At 38.1% G+C, this 20,230-nt stretch overlaps 1 protein-coding gene across 3 annotated transcripts in view; it reads right to left on the bottom strand.

Annotated features, from left to right (window-relative positions):
* Nucleotides 1–2,310: 2,310 nt before the first annotated feature.
* The window catches only part of mkxa (mohawk homeobox a), a 43,570-nt gene continuing 25,650 nt past the window's right edge, over nt 2,311–20,230 (bottom strand). Inside the window, exons 5-6 of one of the 3 annotated variants that reach the window (XM_063003613.1) lie at nt 4,220–4,253; nt 2,311–2,622 (exon numbers count right to left, since the gene is read on the bottom strand). In XM_063003613.1, coding sequence (XP_062859683.1) covers nt 2,430–2,622; nt 4,220–4,253 — 227 coding nt within the window. In that variant the 3' untranslated portion in view covers nt 2,311–2,429. Of the gene's footprint in view, nt 2,663–4,217; nt 4,254–20,230 lie in introns of all 3 variants that reach the window. The other 2 variants (XM_063003612.1, XM_063003611.1) reach the window with 2 other exon arrangements.

A 20,230-nucleotide genomic window follows, 5' to 3' on the forward strand; every position in this document is an offset into this window, starting at 1 on the left:
CTATTGCACCAGTATACTGTACATTATAATGACAAGTAGCCTAATACACTTATTCAGGCACTTTTATAAAATGCTGAGCCTAATGATAATAAACTCAGTGATGTAATTTACATAATATATTGTGTATTTTACTTTTTATATTTTTTTACTTTAGCCTGTCTGGGAGGCCACAGTAGTGTTGAAGAAGTTATTTCACACTCAAGGATATTCGGAAAGTGGGTTGTTACAGATCCAGCATCTACCTCACCATCTCTGCCTGGTGAGTATATGTAGTACTTGATCAGGACTTTGGCAATCATTGATTTAAACCTAAAACAAAGACCTTGGACTTCTACAGGAAGAAAAATGGTTAACAGTTGCACTTTAATTCTGTATAGTTTAAACTAGGGATGGGCACAAGTGTTTAAATGTTTGAATATTTGAAACTAGTAATGTATTTTGGTATTCCGGTATTGTAGAAGTAGATTTGCTGGGAGAAGTTATCCAGTTAAAAACTAAACAGATAGTATGTAAAATGCAAATAGAAACTGAAAGCTAGTGAAAGCTAAGCACTAATAAAGGCATACGTCATCATCATTTGGAAACCAAAACCCAGGGTCCACCATGGTATGGAAGTGTATTAGTGCCCATGGCATGGGTAGCTTGCAGATTTGTGAATGCGCTATTAATGCTAAAAGACATATACACATTTTGCCCAAAAGATCCTTACACTGATCAGCCATAACATTAAAACCACCTCCTTGTTTCTACACTCACTGTCCATTTTATCAGCTCCACTTACCATATAGAAGCACTTTGTAGTCCATCTGTTTCTCTACATAGTTTTTTAATCTGCTTTCACCCTGTTCTTCAATAGTCAGGACCCCCACAGGACCACTACAGAGCAGATATTATTTAGGTGGTGGATCATTCTCAGCACTGCGGTGACAATGACATAGTGGTGGTGTGTTAGTGTGTGTTGTGCTGGTATGGTCCACCTTGTAGATGTAAAGTCAGAGACGATCGCTTATCTATTGCTGCTGTTTGAGTTGGTCATCTTCTAGACCTTCATCAGTGGTCACAGGACGCTGCCAACGGGGCGCTGTTGGCTGGATATATTTTTGGTTGGTGGACTATTCTCAGTCCAACAGGGATAGTGATGTGTTCAAAAACTCCAGCAGCGCTGCTGTGTCTTACTCACTCATACCAGCACAACACACACTAAGACACCACGTGAATGACCCACCACCCAAATAATACCTACTCTGTAGTGGTCCTGGGAGAGTCCTGACCATTGAAGAACAGCATGAAAGGGGGCTAAAAGAGCATGCAGAGAATTAGATGGACTACAGTCAGTAATTGAAGAACTACAAAGTGCTTCTATATAGTAAAAGTATAGTAAAAGGGGTTTTTGTATCTGTTGGTCCTGGATTTTGTAAAGTTGCTTTGAGACAATGTATATTGTAAAAAGCGCTATATAAATAAAGTTGACTTGACTTGACTTGACTTAAAAGTAAAGCTGATAAAATGGACAGTGTGTGTAGAAACAAGGAGGTTGGTTTTAATGTTATGGCTGATCGGTGTACATGTCTATAAGTTATTAAATATAAGCAAAAAAAGTATTCTTACATTACATGTACCCTATATTGAGAAAAATAAAAACTATTTGTTAAGTGCTTTATTCTATTCAGGGATGCAGAAAATAAGGAGCTTATTTAGATAAATAGAGACAATGCATAATATTTAAAATATTTCTTTAGATAATTAAATCATATTCGTTTAACATTAGATATATCTAAACTGCAAAAGCAGTTAATATGCCCATCCCTAGTTTATACATTAACACTAAAATTCCACTTTAGTACAGTGATCATGATTTTTAATTTGAAAATGTCCAGAATGTTCTGCGCTGTTCCAGTTAAACTGATTAGCTGGGGTTTTCTACAGTCTATCCTGAAATGGTTTAAATATACAAATATAATAATACTGAAAATCGACTCAAGCTTATTGGACCACAATATAAAAACTGTGCAAAGTCTCTACAGAGTATGTTTCTGTTAAAAACACTCGAGAAACTGCAACAAAGAACTAAATATTGTGTGTAAAACAACCATACTTAAAAGTATGCACTTTTATGTACATGAAGGCACTTTGGCACGATAAAAAAGTGATTTTAAAATATAAAAAGTCATATCAAAATAAGTTAACATTGCAAAAGTGTCTCATTCTGAAATACTGTCATCAACACATATGGAAGTGTTTGTGCATTAACACAAACAAGCAAAAAGGCACAAACCTAGAAAAAAGAGGAAGTGCTGCATTTCAGGGCACATTAATGACTTAAATGAAAAAAAAATCTTAGAAGACTGTTTTATAAGTACCACAAAATTTAAACCAAAAGAAAAAAAAATGGAAATTAAGTCCTGTCTTTTTTCCAGGTGAAGCAGGTGCTAGTACTTGTGCATGATAGGCACTTTGACAGTCTTGATTTCAGCTATATGAGAGGATTTCTGAATGATGCAGCTGGTAGTGCTGGTAGGAGCACCATCCTTAGGTTTAGACAGGTTAGTTAGTGCCATGGCTGCATTAATCTCTCTCCAGTATGTCTCAGTTTTTCCACGGATTTTCTCCTTTGACATGATTCTGCTGTAGACAGACAGACAGACAGACACACACACACACACACACACACACACGCACATAAAGAGAGAGGGTTTATAAAAATTCAAGTTATACCATTTTACAACATTCCACTATAAGCAGGTGAATTGGAGGCAATAATAATTAGGTATAAATAAAGATCTACCAAAGGCACAATCCTTACAAGCAAAGATGGATCATGGCTCACCAATGTCATCTGGTTAACTTTGACTATGTGAGCAATTACTTTTTTTTAACATAGAACCAGATAGGGCTGAGCATCATTTTTCCTTCAATAAATTAATTTTCCATTTAAAATTGCACTTTATTAAATATTAAAAGTAGTTTAATCTTTTGAAACACACACGTCACAAATAGGCAAAAATAGAGGAAATTGGGAAGAGGGGAAAGCTTTGTACAGCACTGTCATGCCTTTTATTATCTACTGTACATAATATTCATGAAGGGTGAGGTAACTACACCAGTCAGCAATAACATTAAAACCAGCTCCTTGTTTCTACACTCACTGTCCATTTTATCAGCTCCACTTACCACATAGACGCACTTTGTAGTTCTACAATTACTGACAGTAGTCCATCTGTTTCTCTGCATGCTTTGTTAGCCCCCTTTCATGCTGTTCTTCAATGGTCAGGACTCTCCCAGGACCACTACAGAGTAGGTATTATTTGGGTGGTGGATGATTCTCAGCACTGCAGTGACACTGACATGGTGGTGGTGTGTTAGTGTGTTGTGCTGGTATGAGTGGATAAGACACAGCAGCACTGCTGGAGTTTTTAAACACCTCACTGTCACTGCTGGACTGAGAATAGTCCACCAACCAAAAATATCCAGCCAACAGCGCCCTGTGAGCAGCGTCCTGTAACCACTGATGAAGGTCTAGAAGATGACCAACTCAAACAGCAGCAATAGATGAGCGATCGTCTCTGACTTTACATCTACAAGGTGGACCAACTAGGTAGGAGTGTCTAATAGAGTGGACAAGTGAGTGGACACAGTAGTTAAAAACTCCAGCAGCGCTGCTGTGTCTGATCCACTCATACCAGCACAACACACACTAACACACCACCACCATGTCATTGTCACTGCAGTGCTAAGAATCATCCACCACCTAAATATTACCTACTCTGTGGTGGTCCGGACCATTGAAGAACAGGGTGAAAGCAGACCAAAAAAAGTTTAATGTAAAGAAATAGATGGACTACAGTCAGTAATTGTAGAACTACAAATGGTAATATGGTAAGTGGAGCTGATAAAATGGACAGTGTGAGTAGAAACAAGGAGGTGGTTTTAATGTTATGGCTGATCGGCGTATAGTACAGAGAGAGAACCCACAATAACTCATAGCAATAAATTATGCCATTGTTTAACCCAGCAACGTAAGCAATGAATGTCTTCTAATTAGCAACATTAAATGAACTAATATGTTAATATTGCCTAGAGCCTAGTGGAGAAGCACAGATGTAGTTAACTACCTAACTTAAGCAAATGTACTGAGGTGAGTTAGCAAACTGTATGACAATTAAGACCAGTAAAAAGTCTAAAGTACAAAACACAGAAATCAGTGAAATATGCTACTTACTTGTCACATTTACTTGATCCACGGTCCACTGCTTCTGCAAACAGAACAGCAGAACAGAGCCAAATGTTAACTGCAGCTCACCTTCAGGTTAATGATGATTAATAGTATAATTAAGGAGTAATTGAATTAAGGCTTGGTGTGAGATAAGAGAAAGATGTCAGTATAAATGATACCAGACAGGACATAGTTAAAAATACCAACATTGGGTTTGATTGATCTAACATGGACTTACACTCCCCATGATAGACACTTCAAATGTGTATATGCATAGAAAATAAATCCAGTGCGCCCCCAAACAATTTCAGGGCATTCCATATGACCTCCATATTTTAACTCACATTTATTTGTTTTAACATATTCTAATGTGTTATTTTATTTTATTTACACACTGCTGGACTAGTATGTTTGCCTTATTAACAATTTAAGACAAGAAACATCCAGATGGCTGATGTTTGTTTTGAAATAATAGAATAGAATAGAAGAATAGAATGCCTTTATTAGTCATTTATACATATACAGTTGTACAGTACAATAAAACTCTTTCTTCGCATATCTCAGTTTGTTTTTCGAAAGCTGGGGTCAGAGGGCAGGGTCAGCCATTGTACGGCGCCACTTGCTTAAGGGCCCAACAGTGGATGCATGGCAGAGCTGGGATTCGAACTCTCAACCTTTCAGTTAATAGCCCAAAGCTCTGCCCACTCGGCTACCACTGTCCAGGAGATCACACATGACAGCGGTATCAGGAGGAGACAGTCTGTCCTTCCCTCTCTCAAACAGGGCCAGTTGTGTTTCTGTGGACGCTCGGCCAGGTCGGTGGCTCTGCTGAGTATAAGTCATTAGCCAGTAGATATTAGGTGATGACATGTTGAAATGATTTGGATTTCTTAGTAATGATCAAAATATTGTATAGGGATTTAAATGACCTCAAGGTTGTAAATAATATTCAGGACAGTTTGGACATAATCCACTGGATAATCAACTGCTCCAACAGTTTACAAACATCCAGTAATTGATAAATACAAATGCACAGATGCAATCAAAATTATGCACAAGAGAATCGAGCTAGGTAATTAAATGTTGCTTTCTCAGATTTGTTCCTCACACTGCAGCTGCATATCCTATTTCAACCTAAAATTTGAACATGTCGTGTGTAATCACTGTTGAGGTACACACTCCTCACACATTCACACTCTTCTCTCTCAGACATGGACCGGAGCCTGGAGCATTGGAGTGCTAGCCAAACACTGTACTTTATCATTCTGAAAGTCTCACCTGAGCTTCTGCTAACCTTCCTAGTCAACATTTTACCCAAGAAAGCCTGCACAAGTACAGTGTATGAGAGGAGAGGGATGAATGAAGCTGTTTACCAAATATTCTGTGGCTCCTGATGTCAAACAGTAAAGGTTTTGTTGCATCATTCCATAAAAACTTCCAGTTTCTCAACATTATGTAATATTTTACATTTTATAATAATAATAATATAAAGTCTATCAGCCTATATAAACATTTAAATTGATTGTCATGTCCTAGTTTTAGCAAATCCGAAAGGGTTGCGGACAGTTTGGGTGATGGACATTTTTAACACTGCAATGACATGCATGACTAACATGGTAATAGAACATGGTAGTGTGTGTGTTATGGTATGAGTGTATCAGGTGCAGCAGTGTTGTTGGGCTCCCTTTTAATTGTGGTCAGGGTAGTTTTGATGTGTTTAAGGTTTTTAGTTACTATTTAAAAAGTTACTGTTTATCCAAAGAAAGCTGTCTTGCTATGTCCCAATCACACACCTATGTCCCAATCACATTTCATCTCATTGCAAGTCATGCAGTTACAGAGAGCATTAATTCTAGGTAAAATACTGTTCTGGTGAGCAGAACATGATCCACTGCCTCATGGAGAGGAAACACTATAGAGACAACCCTGACTACTGTTCACCCTACAAGAATCGGCTGGTCGGGTGTCTAGCTACAGACATGATTGACTGTGTCTAGAATCGAGGAGGGAAATGGCTAAGGACATGGTTTGATGTCCTGTCCAGTATGGTGCGCCCAGTGATTCTGGGGAGGCCGGACCTGCTGCCACTCTGACCAGGATGAAGCGGCAAAACATGATAATAAATTTTAATTAAATGAAAAATCAGCAAATAAATATTGACCATGATGATCACTTGCACTTCTGTTGGGAACTAAAGTTGAACTGAAGTCTGATAACATAAAAACAGAGAAATATAAAATCCACTGTGCAATTTCAATGTGCAGCTTTGCTCTTGGGTCTGATAATAGTAAGCTGAAGTTATGTAAAGAAATAGTGGTGGGCAATGTAAACTTTATTCTATATCACAGTTTTTTTTATTCAATAAATAATTTTACAATAATAGTAATAATACTACTACTACTACTAATAATAATACCGAATACATAATAATAATAATTAATCAATTAATACTAGGGCTGTCATGTGATTAAAAATTTTAATCGAGATTAATCACGATTAAAAAACCAAATTAATCTCAATGAATTGCAATTAATAGCTAACTAATAACTAAGTACAATTTGAACAGGTATGCACATTTTTATTGCAAGAACATGTTTACCAATAAAAACATGCATAAAATTATGATAAAATTATTAAATCTAAATTATTATTAGAAAGCCAGCCAATGCCTATATAGAGTTGTTAACAGCTACCCATCTTTTAGCCAGTTATTCAAAATGACAAGTCTGTTCACATTATCTGACAAAAGTAAGGATCCTTCATAACCCTGCCACTAAAAACAAAACTTATAATATGAACCATTTCTAGATGCAACACCAGTAACTAGGAGCTCATGGGCCCCAGTGCAAAAAAAATTGGGCCCCCTCAACAAATTGCATATGCTGATAGCTGATCAGAATGAATTAAAAGTACTCACTCAGAAGTTAGACCTTAAGTCCAAATTCCTGCCTCTGATATTTTTAATGCACAGTTTTAGTTATTTTAATTTTACTTACTCAATATTGTAATATAATAATGATGACCTGGCAAGTGCAGCCAATGGGGGGCAGTGAGGTGAGTGGTTGAGTTCATGTCGCGTTAATTAACGCAATTAACGACAGCCCTAATTAATACACTCTCCACAGGGTGCTACTCCTAATATTATTATAATTATGATGATTATTTTTATTATTACAGTTGGCTATCACTTACATTCATTGAGCATTTATTAGGTATGCTAATGCATTACGTTAATTAATTATTTTATGAGTCACACTTACACCATACAGCTGAACATTGTGGGTAAACATTTAACAAGCTTTTGCTCTGTACACACTGTCACCCCCTGTACCCTGTTTATCAATCAAAATTTACCCTTGTAGACCAGATGTTATTTGGGTGGCGGACATGGTAATGACACGGCAGTGTGCATTACCGTTTGAGTGTATAAGGTGTAGCAGTGTTGTTGGGGTCCTATGGGGTCCCTTTCGAGTGAACAGGGAGGGTGGCTGACCAAATGTACAGAGCAACAGATAGGCAACAGTCAGTAACTGTATACCCACAACGTTTATCTGTGTGATAGGTGTAACTTGTATAATCAATAAATGTACTTAGCAGATAGGTCTACCTAACACAATGTATATGTTCTTTCTTTCTTCAGCTGAAGTTGTAGTGGGAAAGATGCTAAAACTTGCAGTAAAATATAACTCACTGCAGCACTTGTCAATTTCAATAAATAAACAACACACTCCAGGGCTCTAGACTAACTTTTTGCACTGGTTGCACTGGTGCGCCTAACTTTTTTTCTTAGGTGCACCAGCACAAAAGTTAGGTGCACCCAAATTTTCGACCGCATCGCATTTAACACCGCAGTTTTACAGGTTCACTTTTTTTTTTTAAATCACTGTCCACACAGGCAATATTGACTTGTAAATAACTAACAATCTGGTCAACATGGCCTTGTCTGATGATCTGTTTGCTACTGCCTGCCACTGAAAGGCAGTGGGGAGAGGGGACACTCGGGCAGTGCATTTATCGCGGCATGTAATGTGTTTTATAGATGCATTGGGCTTTTTCAGCCTTTCAATTCGAAATGTATTAGAACCAGTCTCAAATATACTATTGCCGGCCATGGTCTTCCCATGCTCTTTACAGTTAATATACTGTAGTAATTATACAGTTAATACAGTTAATTATAGTATTATAGACTAATTATAGCACACTTATAAAAATTATAAAAATAATAATAGAGTAAATGTGTATGTATGTGTGTGTGTATATTTAAAATGATATGTATATGTTTGTGTGTGTGTGTATGGGGCTCTAGAGTGTTAGAGTGTAATCTTAAATGCAGTGCATTATATTATCGGCTTTACTGAATCTTTTACACAGATTCCCAAAATCGCTTGCGGTGCACTCACTGTGTATTTTGACTACATGTATTGTAATATATTTTGGTCTTTTAGTTATTTTTATATTTTACTTAACGAAAATATTGTCGTGTTTTTACTTTCACTATCGTCGCACTTTACCACTAGCATTAGCCCCTTGCTACTGTAGAGGCTCGGCTCACCTAGCCGCTGTCCGGTGGGGATGCTGCGGGTCTTTTGCTGTGCGGTGGTGGAGGTGTGGGAATAAAGACACACGGCAGGGTAGAGTCACTTTAACTGTTTAGTCAGGACTTCAGTGAGCGTTACAACACTTTACACCGCCGAGCTCCAGAACCCGAACTTCCATTCTGGAACATCCGGCGAGTCTCATATACAAAACTAAACTAACTGCAGAACATCCGAACATGTATAAACCGGGTGCTGCATTCTGATTGGCTGAGCTGAATGTCGCTCACATATCACCGCTACAATAATGTCCCGCCCGTCGCTATCTCTGATTGGTTTAGACCATGTTATTGGCCTAATGTGTGTCTGGTTTTTTTTCCCCTCGGACGCCTGGTCGCACCGGTGCGACCTGAGATTTTTTTTAGTCGCACCATTGAGAAATTAGGTCGCATGTGCGACCAAATTGGTCGCACTCTAGAGCCCTGCACTCACACAAACACACACACACGCACACACACACACACACACACGCACACACACACACACACGTATACTTCCCACTCATACAAGACAGTAATTTAAAAACAAATTCAAAGAGAAGACATCTTGACATTTTACAGACACCAATACTAGCTTGAATCCAAAGCTTAAGTGTACATTCCCTTAAAACAGCTGACTCAAAACTCAACATCTGTAGCAGACTGCTTACATTTTTTTCTTTTTTGTGGTTGTTTATTGCTTTATTTTGTCATCAACAAATGACCAGACTTTCAATTTCTGAGCCTCTTTTTGTTATTCTTTCCATTCTTACAAACATCAGGAATTCATATTTCTTATGTCAGCTTTCTCTTACACACACAGCATTTGCCAGACCAATACGCACTAATAAAAGTGTTTAAGATTTGCAGTTGTCAGCTGTAAAGCCAAAGCAAATGCAATCATTTCTTTTTCACTGCACCTCAGAGAAACTGGACGTACAGAACCTGTCCTGTGTCAAAAATAAAAATTATTCTGTTTTTACAGGCCATTAACTTTGAAATATGTAATTTTTTTTCTCCTGGTTTTACTTTCCATGCAGTATTTTCTACAAATGGAATTTTATACACTCACAAAGATGATGCAACTGTTCAGTAGCTTTAAAAATAACAAAACATCAGAATACTGATTGCTGTCTGACAGGAAAATTATTTAATCTGTAGTCCGACAAATACTTACTATGGGTAGTAATAATATGAGTATTACTGAATCATCATAACTGCTTTTGATTTCCTGTATGATGAATAATCACATGTATGTTACAGCACATCCTATTTTTTCTTCTTTGATAAAGTGATTCAGCCTATGACTACAATCATTCCCATTTGATAGAGCAATAGATATACATGCATTTTTGTGATTACATTAGGGCTGCCTAATACCCATACTGTACCCAGATAGAATAGTTTATTAGTCCCTGGTTACTTGTTGCATAGCTGCCTATAAAATGAATTAATGACTTTACAAAAAGGTTGGCGCACAAGAGGATACATGGATCACACTTACTGACATCGAAGTCACCATTTGACTGGTCAGGTGTATCTGTTTTCCAAAAATATCTCTATTTTTCAAAAACGTTGCAAAAATGTCCTTCATACATGTTATGGAGAATTTTTCAAAAGCAACATACTGTATATACACAGATCAGCCATAACATTAAAACCACCTCCTTGTTTCTACACTCACTGTCCATTTTATCAGCTCCACTTACCATATAGAAGCACTTTGTAGTTCTACAATTACTGACTGTAGTCCATCTGTTTCTCTGCATACTTTTTTTAGCCTGCTTTCACTCTGTTCTTCAATGGTAAGGACCCCCACAGGACCACCACAGAGCAGGTATTATTTAGGTGGTGGATGATTCTCAGCACTGCAGTGACAATGACATGGTGGTGGTGTGTTAGTGTGTGTTGTGCTGGTATGAGTGGATCAGACACAGCAGCGCTGCTGGAGTTTTTAAATACCATGTCCACTCACTGTCCACTCTATTGGACACTCCTACCTAATTAGTCCACCTTGTAGATATAAAGTCAGAGATGATCAATCATCTATTGCTGCTGTTTGAGTTAGTCATCTTTTAGACCTTCATCAGTGGTCACAGGGTGCTGCCCATGGGGCACTGTTGGCTGGATATTTTTAGTTGGTGGACTATTCTCAGTCCAGCAGTGACAGCTGTGTCCGATCCACTCATACCAGCACAACACACACTAACACACAACCACCATGTCATTGTCACTGCAGTGCTGAGAATGATCAACCATCCAAATAATACCTGCTCTGTGGTGGTAATGTGGTGGTCCTGACCATTAAAGAACAGAGTGAAAACAGGCTAAAAAAGTATGCAGAGAAACAGATGATCTACAGTCAGTAATTGTAGAACTACAAAGTGCTTCTATATGGTAAGTGGAGCTGATAAAATGGACAGTGAGTGTAGAAACAGGGAGGTGGTTTTAATGTACTTTTAGATGTACTGTATGTACTGTAAGTATAAGCCCACTAAACTAAAGATACTAGTGTGGCAGTGCAGAGGATTTATCCTTATCAGAATAAAACATCTGACACTTATTAGGATTCCTTGACCAAAAAAATTGCCAAACCTATGTGACCATGAGCTTACTCATTTAGTCATAACAGTTTTTTTTAAGATAGGATCAGACAAGAATGTTTGGTTCACCAAACATTAATATTACACACCTTTTAGCAATAGGTGAGGTTAAACTCTTGAACTTACAAATTTGGATGGAAGTCCACATACCTATGCTTATTTAGTGTACTTTCAGGCAAAGTGCCTACCAAAGCAGCTTACTGCAGAATTGTAGATATCATAGAAACCTTAGAAATATAAATTAAATTAAATTTAAATAAACCGACTGCTCCAAATTACAGTAAGCAGATTCAGATGCACTCTGATGCAGGTCAGTTAAATTGCACAGTGAATTAATATAGCCATTTGTCAGCCACTGCTGTACTTTGGATTATTTCTCCACATACTGACCCTGGGTTAGCCCCCTGATGAAGTGATGGCGAAGCTCAACATAAGAGGTGACTCACTGATTACTCAAGCAGAGAAAATGGACCTCTGTTTTACTCACAAAAATGAATGACCGTTACATTTCTGCACCCACAAGAATCCATTACTGAGACCTGTTTTTGGCAAGAAACTGACTGTCTCTGACAACCACAACAACATAAAAAGTAAATTACTAGAAGACAATGAGGCCCCATATATTAGTCATTAAAATTCTACACATTAAATGATGGAAATACAAAATCATTTTAATTATTTAAACCTGAACAATTAGAATAGAGAAAGGTTCTTAGAGTAGGGATTGTTTGAGCTGATGGCCTGTTTTTGCACTTATGTTTATACAACTATCAAGGGCAAGATGGCATGGAATCAGGACTGGTATTGAGGTTACTAGTGATGTACATCAAACATTTTAGGACTGGAAATACACTTCCATCCGTCCATTCACTCTTGAACATTAATCTAGGCAGGATGTGGAGCCTCACTCCGCTGTTAAGCCTTTAAGTATTAGAGTGGAAACGACTGTGACATGCATAAGTCCTCCTTAACCACTGTCTGGCCAGAATAGATAAAATCAGATGTGTTTTAATGGGTCTTGTCTAAAACTAAATAAAGGAGGATAAAGAGGTAATAATATGAACAGGTAATGGTAAAAGTGATTTAGTGATGGTTTTCTGTTTTAATTACTAATATCTTAGAATATTGAATATCGTTTTTTAACAGTGATTTGCATCTTTTTAATGTAGTGTTGGGTCAGTAAACATGGTGACGTTAGGAGTCATGTCCTTCTGCATGGGGCAGAGAGGTGCAGTAGTGTGCAATCAGTCAATCCCTCTTGATTGATAATCAGCTGTGCCATATGAGCATTGATTCACTCCAGGTGAAAGTTCTGCTATACACTGATCAGCCATAACATTAAAACCACCTCCTTGTTTCTACACTCACTGTCCATTTTATCAGCTCCACTTATATATATACATATAGAAGCACTTTGTAGCTCTACAATTACTGACTGTAGTCCATCTGTTTCTCTACATACTTTTTAAGCCTGCTTTCACTCTGTTCTTCAATGGTCAGGACCCCCACAGGACCACCACAGAGCAGGTATTATTTAGGTGGTGGATGATTCTCAGCACTGCAGTGACAATGACATGGTGGTGGTGTGTTAGTGTGTGTTGTGCTGGTATGAGTGGATCAGACACAGCAGCGCTGCTGGAGTTTTTAAATACCATATCCACTCACTGTCCACTCTATTAGACACTCCTCCCTAGTTGGTCCACCTTGTAGATGTAAAGTCAGAGACGATCACTCATCTATTGCTGCTGTTTGAGTTGATCATCTTCTAGACCTTTATCAATGGTCACAGGACGCTGCCCACGGGGCGCTGTTGGCTCAATATTTTTAGTTGGTGGACTATTCACAGTCCAGCACGGACGGTGATGTGTTCAAAAACTACATCAGCGCTGCTGTGTCCGATCCACTCATACCAGCACAACACACACTAACACACCACCACCATGTCAGTGTCACTGCAGTGCTGAGAATGATCCACCACCCAAATAATATCTGCTCTGTGGTGGTCCTGGGAGAGTCCTGACCATTGAAGAACAGCATGAAAGGGGGCTAACAAAGCATGCAGAGAAACAGATGGACTACAGTCAGTAATTGTAGAACTACAAAGTGCTCCTATATGGTAAGTGAAGCCAATAAAATGGACAATGTGTGTAGAAACAAGGTGGCTGATCGGTGTATATTATGATGTCTCCCTTTCATTCAGCTCCTTTATTTGCACACTTGGTGTGGGTTTTTGCCTACACCTCACTCTAAAGCTATAACCAGGTTTCTCTGTTTGTACATTCCAGGAGCTAAATGTCTTTTACACAGGACAAAAATCTGCTCTCATCCTTAACTACTAGAATAGACAGGAAGAAGATTTCTGGGCAAACAGACCCCAAATTATTGGTGGGGCTCCTTTTTTTACTTGTTGCCTCATCTCGATGTTCTAAAATACTGTATTTTTTCTTAATAATGTCTGTGAATGAAGTTAAGATTTTTACTTTCCCATCCCTTTACCATTGCCAACTCCACCCTGACTGGCCAGCCTGCATGCCAGTCGACACCACCCAGAATAAATCCCACCATCCCTTCAGCTCAAACTTTTTTTTCCCATCTGTTTTTTGTGCTATTTGCTTCCCTTTTATACAATTGTTCTTATTTTGGCCATCATCACCATTACTTTTCTTCCTCCCTAAACAAAAAAATCTGGTTCTCTTAAGCTCCTTTGTTTCCTTTTGACCTTTTATATGTCTGCAGCCCTCTCTAAATTAATCTCTTTTTTTGTTTTTGCTATCCTCCCTTTTGTTCATTCTGTTGTATCATTCCTTCTTTAAAGCAAATTGCTGCTACAGTAATGATGTCTTGACATGTTATAGCAGAAGCTAGAGCACAAAAATGGTCATGACCTCTGTTCTCAGTTTGGTGCAGTCAAATAAAGCTTAACATTACAGGCTGGATATGACTGGTTCTTCACTTCAGGTATGTAGTATTTCATTTTTTAAAAATGCATTTTCTCCCTCTTTCTCCTGATTTTTAGCGCGTCCAATTTTTACCCAATTGCATTATGCTTCCTCTCTACTGCTGACCCCTGCCCCTGATTGAGAAGAGCGAACTGACACACGCCCCCCCGACGTGTGCAGTAGCCGACTGCATTTTTTCATCTGCACGAGGTGCGTTCACATGCGAATCAGCCTTGTGTACAGAGAGACACACCCTGACCAGCATTATTCCTCTACTCTGTGCAGACGCCATCAATCAGTCAGCAGAGGTCGTAATTGCATCAGTTATGAGGTCTCTAAACAGCATTTCCCTCCCTGGATGAACAACAGCCAAACGTTGTTCATATAGCCGCCCAGTCCAGCCGGATGGCAGAGCTGAGTTTCGATACGATGTATTCAAAACCCCAGCTCTGGTGTGCTAGCTTATTTTACCGCTGCGCCATCTGAGCGGCTCATTTTTTAAATATTCTGTGCAGCATTGTGTATATGTTTTAGAATGCATGATGAATACATAATCAAAAACAATTATTTTAAGATAATAACATTAACCTAAAGAGCCAGAGGCCAATCGTATCACAGCCATCAGTACAAGCAGACTTCAAACACAGGGCCAATGCTAGCAGAGGAGAATAGCCTATTTCTCAGCTGTTACAGTCGAATAGTTGTAATGTATCAGACATTCCTAATAAACATGGGAACAGAAAAAGAAATGCTGAAAGCATTTCAATTTGTTATTCTTATTCAGACTGGTAGTGATCTGGTCTGCACCAACATGAGGTGAAAAGCTTGGCTGGCACAAAACCTGGAGTGACTAGCACTGAACAGCTTTATAATCACAGGCTACTAATTAGTAATCTCGTAAGCTGAATGGAAAATCTTCTGTTTTTGGTATTTCCGTGTGTGTGGGTCTCTGTCCGTCTCTCTGTCTGCATGCCTGTCTAAAGCTTTTAAGATGAATGAGCCTAAAGATAAATGATGGAGCGTGTGAGGCCGCGGGCATGAGCAGAGTGAGCAGTAAAAACAGTGTAATTCTCAGTTTGTCTAAGTGGTTTTGTAAACTGAAATACCACGGCTGAACCAAAATCACATGTTTGTGCCTCAGTTCACTCATTCATAATGATGATGCATTGATGTTTGTGCTCTGTCTCTTTTCTCCCTCTCTCTCTCTCTCTCTCTCTCTCTCTCTCTCTCTCTCTCTCTCTCTCTCTCTCTCACACACACACACACACACACTTTTTTCCCTCTTGTATTCTATGCATGTATAACACCTTTCCCTCCTCTGCTGTTTTGTTGCTGTATTTTTAATAATCAGGCCCGAGTGTCCTAGATGAACTTTTAGAATCCAAGTGTTCAATCCAGTAGCAAACAATAAAGGCAGGCAAGTCACCAAAAAGTCTATTTTATCACTTTATTCTGGTCGCAGTGGGTGCAACTTACTGGGCAAAAGGTAAGAAAACACGCTGGACAGGTCACCAGTCCACAACAAGGCAAATACACACACTCACACACACTCAAAGGCAATTTTGTATCTCCAATTAACCTGACTGCATGTCTTTGGAATGTGGGAGGTAACAGGGGCTCCCGAACGAAAACCCACACAGACACGGGGAGAACATGCAAACTCCTCACAGAAAGGACTCAGATTGCTCCACCTGGAAATAAAACCCAGGAAATGCATTCAGGTTAATTTAAGATACAAAATTAACCTAATTGGAGATTAACCTAATTGCCCTTGAGTGTGTGTATTTGCCTTGTCATGGACTGGTGACCTGTCCAGGGTGTTTTCTTACCTTTTACCCAGTAAATTGCACCCACTGCGACCAGAATAAAGTGATGGTAAAACAAACCTTCTTGCTGTGAGGTGACAGTGCTACCTCAAGGTGACAGTGCTTCCTCAAAACTGACATAAAATCAGCTGTATTTAAGCAAATAAATACCTTAAAGATACAGAGATTAAAGTTTAATTAAAGGTTTAATTTAAATGTAACATTTTGATCAATCTCACACTTATGTCACTAGTTGTTTAGGTTGCAGTCCACATTTAGTCTGGTGTTTATAGTAAGCCGTAGCTGCTTAAAAATGCAATTTGTTTATTATAAATACTATAAAACTAAACTCACCTCTATTTTTGTCCATTATTTTATTTTTTTAATGGTTTACCTCCCCTTTATCCTAATCAGGGTTGGGATTCCTTGAGGCTCCTTGTAATCAGTAGGTGCAATGCATAAACACACTCTGGACAGGACACCAATCCATCGTGAGGCCTTGGCCCACCCCAATACCAATCATGTCTATGTAGATGCCCAACTGGCAAATAGCACCGCTGGGGATTCAAACCCTCAATGCTGGTGGAAGTGGGTTACCATAATTTAACACTGCACCACCGAAGCACCCTCCTCTTTATATTATCAGTCCTAAAAAGCTTAGGAATATTAAAGTGCTCTATTCTTTCCCACCACCTAATTTAATCAGAAAAACTGCATCATTTTGTTGTTGGTAGTTTGATTGAAAACAGTCACCTTAGTGTTGACAAGAGTTGCACATGATTGTTTATGATTTGTGCCATTATTTGTATCCAATGATAAAGGCCAGCTTTAGTTTTTTAGTACACTTTATTTTTACATTACTGTATTTTTACATGAAAATCAGCTAAAGAGGTTTGTATGTGTTTTGTTGATTTGTAATGAAGTCCCCCCAGAATAGATGCAATGTGATCTGATGTGTAGATTCTAGAAGGAATTAAAACAGCAGTAACAAACCTGCTTATAAAAGTGGCAGAAAAAAGGATGATAGAAGGGGATCATTTTTTGTAGTTTGCTTTAACCAGGGATAAATTCACTTGCCTTTACTCAAATCATCTGCTCACATCAGAAAAAAACCTCGAGGCAGATTGTTGATTATGCCAGTCTCGTGAATTATCTGTATATTCAAAATTAATAACTAAAAATGAATCATTTCTTTAATACTGCCCAGCCTTATGTTAAGACGCAGACCAACCCAGCTGCTTTGGCTTGTGCTGCTGTGGTTTGGCTGGCGCTGGTGCACACAGTCACCAAAAGACTGCAATATAGCAGAATGATGACTTTTAAAGCATTTTCTTTTTTAAAGTTTGAGTGAAATTAGACTCTGGTATTTAATAAGTAACTGGCACATATGAGACTCAGTGGCCTTGTCAAGTATTACTGTTTTTATTTAACATACCTCTTCCTCTAGTGTCTGGTTAACGTCAGTTGATCTTAAGTAAATAACATCTTTTCATGTCATAAAACACGTGACACCGTTGGCTAAGTTAAAAATATGTCCCATGGTGCAAAACTGACAGAGCAAAGTATCACAAAATATAAGCTTAAGAAATAAGAGCCCTGCTGGTAACAACATAGAGAACATGAATCTAGCAGGAATGGTATGTCTGTTTTGTTCAGTTCTCATTACTGCTTATTAAGCCAGCATTTCTTTCTATATTTAGTCGAAGAAAAAGGACAGGAATCCCTAACAATGGAAAACAATGCTGAATGTGAAATGAAGAAAAGATTGCAGTAAAACAATAAAAGTAATAGTGCTGGTCTCGACCATGTCGTTTCGTTTAAAAGTAATTGTTCTCATTAAGACCAATCTCACACTATAAATAGTGTGCCTTTTATCAGGCAAAATGTTTACCGCTGTTGGCTTGAATTTAAAATGCCCCACAATGTTTCCGGCCACAAAATAATGATTGATGCCCAATGCATTATGATTCATTAACAAATAACAGCTGTTGAATGGCAATGATTAAACACTAGATTCCTCAATAAGCTATTTAATAGCATGGGTCAGTTTCAGCTACCACTTTTTTAAAAGCACATCGTTGTTCTGTCTGCTACATTTGTTTCTTTTTAAATAATTTCTTTAATTAATGCACTAATCCACACATAAGTTGCTCTAAATACCATTCCAGTAGGTAGCTGTCCTACTCGTACTTGCTCCAGGCTATGACTTAGTGTGAATAACTGAGTGAGTGGGTCAACTCGTGCAATATATCTGTGTATTCCTGTCTTTTGACCAGTGTCTCTGGGCTAGGCTTTAGATTGACAGTAAACATGACCAGTATAAAGGAGTTTCTAAAAATTATTTTATACATTTACAATAATTAGCAGACATTTAGGGTTTAAAGCAATTAATTAAGGATTAAGGCTAGGGCTGGCTCGACACCACTTTTTTATGTCTGATACCGATACAGCAAATTGAGTATCTGCCGATACCGATACCAATCCGATACCGTCATTTCTCCTCTCAGACAACTAAGCAGTAATAATACATGTCTCAATGCACCATGGTTAAACTAACTATCTACTGTAAGTAACAATGCTCAGACTGTGAAACAAATATTCTAAAGGAATAAATACAGAAGCTACAACATCACACTTATACAAAACTGCTGTTTTTATTTGAACTTTTACACAGAACATTTAGCAGCATTTCTGGTTTCACTTATGTTTGAGCTGTTGTTCACGTGACACATCTCGCTTTACGGTGTGTCGTCCAAAGTGTCTACAATTGGAAAATGTGGATGTCAATCAAACGCGATTAGAATTAGACGCAGAGTTGAGATTTTCCATTAAAGTTTTGTCACGTTTTTAGATTATTAAACTCTGCTGGACTTTGAAGAGGACATCTGTGGCTAAACGGGAAACACTAATGGATTAATCGTTGAGGATGTGAGATATCTCCAAGCTGGGACAAGATAGGTTTTCTTTATCTCAGGTGAGAGATTTATCATTTATAAAGTGATTTTTATTGTTTTTAAACAGTGTTTTTAGATGTGGCAGTAGTAGATGATTTTTTAAATAACTAAAAGTTGAAGTAGATCAGTGTGTTTTAATTTATGAATGGCTGTTGCAGATGAGTTGTAGATCAGTGCCACGTTAATGATGTCATCAAGATGCACCTTGTTACGGCAGTTGCAGAGTAAGCTGGAAATAAATGGCACTCTGTTGGAACGTACTGTATCTTTGTGTGTTATTTGCATTACACATAAACAATGGCATTATTTACATTAAGTGTTATTTACATTAAGCAACAGTATCGGATCGGTGTACAAATTTTTTTTCCTTCCGATATCCGATCCGGTAATTTGGCCAATATCAATAGAGTATCGACAGAGTATCGGATCGGTTCCAGCCCTAGTTAAGGCCTTTTAATAGGATTCAAAACAATGACTTCTGATAATAATAATCCAGTTCCTTACAACTAAAAGTGCTGTAATTAAAGCTTTAGTAATTAATGTAATCATGCAAAGATTTTCTTTATAATAGTTCCGTATTTAAATCTGTTTTTGATTTGATTGTAGCCCAGTTAAAAATTTTGCTTTGATATTTTCATAAAAAAGTCAGTTTTAATAAACATATGTTCTGTTATTTTATTAGTACACAGAAACCTGTTATTTTTCCTCTATGGTCATCACAGAAAAGATACAGAAAAATTCTGGAGTATTTCTGTAAGACACTGCATGAATCCAGACCAAAATACTCAGTATTATGATTGTGCAGTCTCACACTGTGCTGCAGGTCTTCCTGAACCTCGTGTTAATCCCCACAGAATTACACAGCAATCGGTTTCACACAGGATGGCCTGAAATCCACCAAAGCCTAACACCAAGATTCCTGTCATTCAATATGCTAGTAAAGCTTCATTTAACCTACATTTCTTGGCATGTGTGCTGGAATTCTCTTGCTTCTTGTTTTTAATGAAACTCCCATTGGGGTTTTACTTTCATTTTATTTTATTATTTTTTCATACAAAGACCTCTTTAGTTTTCCATTATATGAATTTAGTTAACCTGGCTGTTTCTTAGCCAGGTATAATCCACCGGACATCCTCTCAAGCG

Source organism: Trichomycterus rosablanca, chromosome 10 (assembly GCF_030014385.1).
Source record: "Trichomycterus rosablanca isolate fTriRos1 chromosome 10, fTriRos1.hap1, whole genome shotgun sequence".
Taxonomy (NCBI): domain Eukaryota; kingdom Metazoa; phylum Chordata; class Actinopteri; order Siluriformes; family Trichomycteridae; genus Trichomycterus; species Trichomycterus rosablanca.